Genomic DNA, 4840 nt, shown 5'->3' on the forward strand with positions numbered 1-4840 from the left:
AATATAAATATAAATATAAATATAAATATAAATATAAATATAAACATAAATATAAATATAAGGAAGTCAAAATTTAAACAAGCAATAATCAAACAATACTTAAAAGCAAATTAGAACTCTTAGTCATTAAAAATTATATATAATCGTGGAACATAGTTTCTACCAGTTCACATAGATTTCTTTAACTTAATAATTAGAAGAATTTAATTAACACATCTCGTGCAAACACCAGCAAAATTTAAACAATCTAGATCAATCAAAAGGAATTAATAGTTACTTCTTTCACAAATTCATTTTTCGATCCAAATGCATTATGATAAATCTATATGCTGAATTGATATTTCTTAATAAGCCAAAATTATTCTTAATCTGTCAATATTTATTAAACCATAAAATGTTTCATTTAAATATTTCTATTTTCCAATTTATAAAATAAACAATAAATAAATAGTAGATAGATAGTATTGCTTTAGATATTTCGCCCTCAAATTATATTCGGTCTTTGAATAAGAACTTTTCTTTAATTATTAGATTTTTTTTCATTTATATCCCTTAATATTCAGAAGACGATGGAGACTATGTATAAGATTATGAAAATTTTCAATTTTCATGGAATTATATTCTTTATTAAAGAAAAATCTATCTATGAAGATAATATTGCATATTATATCTTTATTTATTTTTAAAGAATAAAATTTTTTTTCTTTTTCTTTATCATAAGCGTTTTTTCCCTGAAAAAGATAATACTTCGTCTTTTTCAGATTTTGAGTCTTTTTTTCGTATACGATTAATTGATTTAATAATAATAAAATAAAAAAACGATTAATTGATTTAATAATATTTCGATATAATCCATAACATGAAGATTGATTTATTGAATGAAGAAGTTTATTTCATAGCCTAAATCATATATTTTGATATTTTTTATTCTTTTATTTTTCTCACTATACATTATTTATCTCTCTTCGTACGTTTAAATAATAATAATAAGAGAATACTGCTATATTAAAGATAGAGCAATTCTGAGTAAGATGGTTTATTTTTTTGAAATAATTAATATACTAATTATCATTAAAATTAACTAATATCTAAATATCTAAAAATCTATCTATGTATATTTTTAACCATAAATACATGTAAATTTATAATATTAAAAAAAAGAATAAAATAAAAAAATAATTATAGATTTTGAAAAATAAAAAATAATTGAATTTTGCAGGATTATCTTATCTTGGTCTCAGACCAAATAAAAAATATATATTATAAAAAATATATATCATAAATAATATAAAGTATATATTATAGCTAAATTTATATTTTTTTATATAAATTTATATAATTTTTTTTTTAATATGAACTTTGAATTTCTCTTCATTGTTCATACTCAATAAAGTTCTAGGGATCTAGTAGTTCTAGGAATGCAATGAATGATCGATCAAAAGATCAAAAAACTTCAAATTTAATATATTTCATACGTGTAAAATGTGCTTGACAATCTAATTGAAACTAAAGTATTTTAAATCTGATACTGATCAGATGTCTTCAAAAAGTATGTAATAAGGTAGCAATATATTTATAATAAAATCAGCGTATTTATCCTAAATTCTCTTCAATAAAAAATGAGTCAATAATTTCATTATTTATGATATTGCACTATTCATTGACATACCATGAATATTGATGATGTACCTTAATTATTTGATTATTTCAATAAATCAATAATATGTATATTATAATAATATGTCTCAACTTCTTCATGATTTGTGAACGTTGATTCATCAGAAAATAATATATAATTAAATATGTAATTAATAATTTAATTTTTATTAAATTATTAATTATTATATTAATATATTTAATTATTAATATATTTAATTTTTTGATTTCCTTCAAATTATTATGAATTTTTCATTTTAAATCATTTCAATCAATGTGATAACGTTACTTAAGATAACAACATTAAACAATAATAAAAACACGGAATCCGAAACAAATAATATAAATACAAATCTCATAAATAATTTTAACAATTATAATTAACATTAAAATAATGATTATAAATTACACAGTGACAATCATACTGAAATTTCTCAGCAAACCGTTAATACTACTATAGTAAGCAAGAGACCATACTCTTCCTCAGCGAAAACAATAAGTTTCAATATTATAAAAAATAAGACAAAAGTTTTAGTTTTAAAATAATCTACTTTTGCGTTTAAACATACTATTAATGTTATCTATTTGTCTTATAGAAATAGACTTAGAAATTTAATATTATCAATTTTTTTCCGTTTATCTGCTTTATATAGTCGTTTCAATCACTTCCGTCATTCATTCTCTTATCATGTAACAAGTTGTAGTTTATTCTCACTAACAATGAATATAATTCCTATAGATCATTACTGTTTAGCTTGTATTATAAATGCTGCGATTGACTGTGCATATACTAATATCTAAATGTTGAGAAAAAAATTATGAATATAGAAATAAAGACTTAACACTTTAAGTTTTATTGAATCTAATACATTATCTGTTGGCAATGTTAAAAGAAAACATAAAAATTAATAAAGTAAATGCTTGAAATTTGAAACTTACTTACTTAGCATAAAATCATATTAATTATTAATATTAAATTATTAATTATTATTAATGATTAAAACAAAGCTATAGAAATTAATTTTATTAAAACATTAAATCCAGTATTTATCGACGAGCAATATTATAAGCAAAACTATAGAATAAAAAGAATAATGATTAAGAATTTAATATTTTATTTTTTCATTACTTATTGAATTATTATCCTTATCATTTTCGATCATTATCAGATATCTGCTGAGTTTGATAGCTATTCTAAAATTTTTCACTATTGATCATATAGAATAATAGACAGAACAATAAGAAGAAGAATAAAAATTAAGAATAAAAATAGCAACAGTGTGGATAACAATAGTAATATCTCAACATAGACTTTAAAATTTCAAATTTATTTGGTTAATTTTTTCATTTATAATTTTAGCATTGTTCTTACGTTATTACGTTAACGTGAAAATAGAAACAAGATTAATGATTTTTTTTATGATTGGATTATTTATTCGAATTCCCATATTTTCTTTTATTATTTAATTAACATTTATTGCTGTTATCAGAGAAGTTAAAATTTTAAATAAATTTTGAATAGATTAGCCAGAAAATTTCTTTTATGAAAAGAACGAAAAAAAGCAGTATTTATAGAGATATAATAATATAATAATAATAATAATATAGTAATATGGTATAAAATTCGTAGTGAATTTGGTGACGTAATGATTTATATGTGAAAATTATAAAAAAATTTATAAATCACACTATATAATTGCATAAATGCTTATTTATTATGCTTATTTATGCTTATTTATTAGTATTACTACAAATTAATGGTGCAATAAACATATTTTGAGTTTAATAATACACGAGTTTAATAATACACGTTGTTATGAAATATGTTCAATGTATTCGTTATTGTGTCGAATACATGCTCATGAAATACGAGATACATATACGAATGATCTGAAAGAAATAATTAGAAAGAGATAATTAAAATTGATTATTTGAAGTTCTTTGATTATTCTTCAGATATTTAAATTTGAATTTATTTCTACATTTTTCAATTTTTTTTGTTTTTTCTTATTCCCTAAATCAACTTTGTAGTTGTAAATATCAATTTACACCAGTAATTCCTAATCTTGATCGTAAAATACTTTTTTGGAAAATTATTTTTAATTAAATATTTATTTATTTTATAATTATTTAAATTTCTTTATTCTAAAGAATATGAGATTTCTTAATAAAATAAAAATGTTGATATTATTCCAATATTAATTTTTAAAAGTTTTCTTAGGATCTATTATTTTTTATAACTCAAAAAAAGATTAAGAAAAACAAATCTATACTGTTTTATCACATCTTTCCTCGATGTTATTCCAAAATATTTAATAATATTTTAATTAATTACCTGTGCAAAACCTTTGATGTTGCTTTTAAATAATTCTCCCAACATTTTGTATTGACATGGTTTCATGATATTTATCATTATAATCAATAGTAACTTTCTTGTAGCTTTGGTGCAGTATACCATAGACTATCATAACTTTTAATACAAAAAATTCAATTTATAAAACTGAATATTTTGTGCAGTATATTTAACCCTTTTAATGCTATGAATTTATTATAATAATAATTATTATATAATATAATATATTAATATTATATAAACATACATAAAATTATTCTTATATGCAAAAATGATTGGAAAATTGTAATAATTTCTTGCAATTTCTTTATTTTTATGCTGCATTGTTAATATATTGATATTGTTCTTATTGTTTTATGATGCTATTTTAGTATTGTATATATTTTCTAATATAATTATAATAATATTATTAATAATTTGTAATTTGTTTATAACATTTGAATATTAAGAAATTTTTACATTGAAAGGGCTAAATAATTAATTATAATGAAATTTATTTATAATTATTAATAATTGTTATATTTATAATTACTCAGTTAATTGATAATATATAGGATGTTAATATATATGTGTTATAAAGGATAAATCAATTCTAAAAAAAAAATACAAAATTGTATTAATATATTAATAAATATTAAGACTTATTTATATTTATTTAATCATTTTGAAGTTAAAAAAATGAAAACAGAAAAAAAATGAATCTACTTTATTATATCAATCGATATTTTTGTATATTAATTTTTATGTTTATTTTAAGTTTCAGGATCGATCTAAAAAATATACAACGAATATATTAACATTTTATATATATATATATATATATATATATAT

The 4840-nt window shown here is 19.1% G+C and overlaps 1 protein-coding gene across 1 annotated transcript in view; it reads right to left on the reverse strand.

The window, feature by feature from the left end:
* Nucleotides 1-3990: 3990 nt before the first annotated feature.
* The window catches only part of LOC102678051, a 2352-nt gene continuing 1502 nt past the window's right edge, over nucleotides 3991-4840 (reverse strand). Inside the window, exon 5 of the mRNA XM_006625085.2 lies at nucleotides 3991-4126. Within this exon, the coding sequence (XP_006625148.2) occupies nucleotides 4075-4126 (52 nt within the window). The 3' untranslated portion in view covers nucleotides 3991-4074. The remainder of the gene's footprint in view (nucleotides 4127-4840) is intronic.

This window comes from Apis dorsata, unplaced genomic scaffold, assembly GCF_000469605.1.
Source record: "Apis dorsata unplaced genomic scaffold, Apis dorsata 1.3 scaffold_1259, whole genome shotgun sequence".
NCBI lineage: Eukaryota > Metazoa > Arthropoda > Insecta > Hymenoptera > Apidae > Apis > Apis dorsata.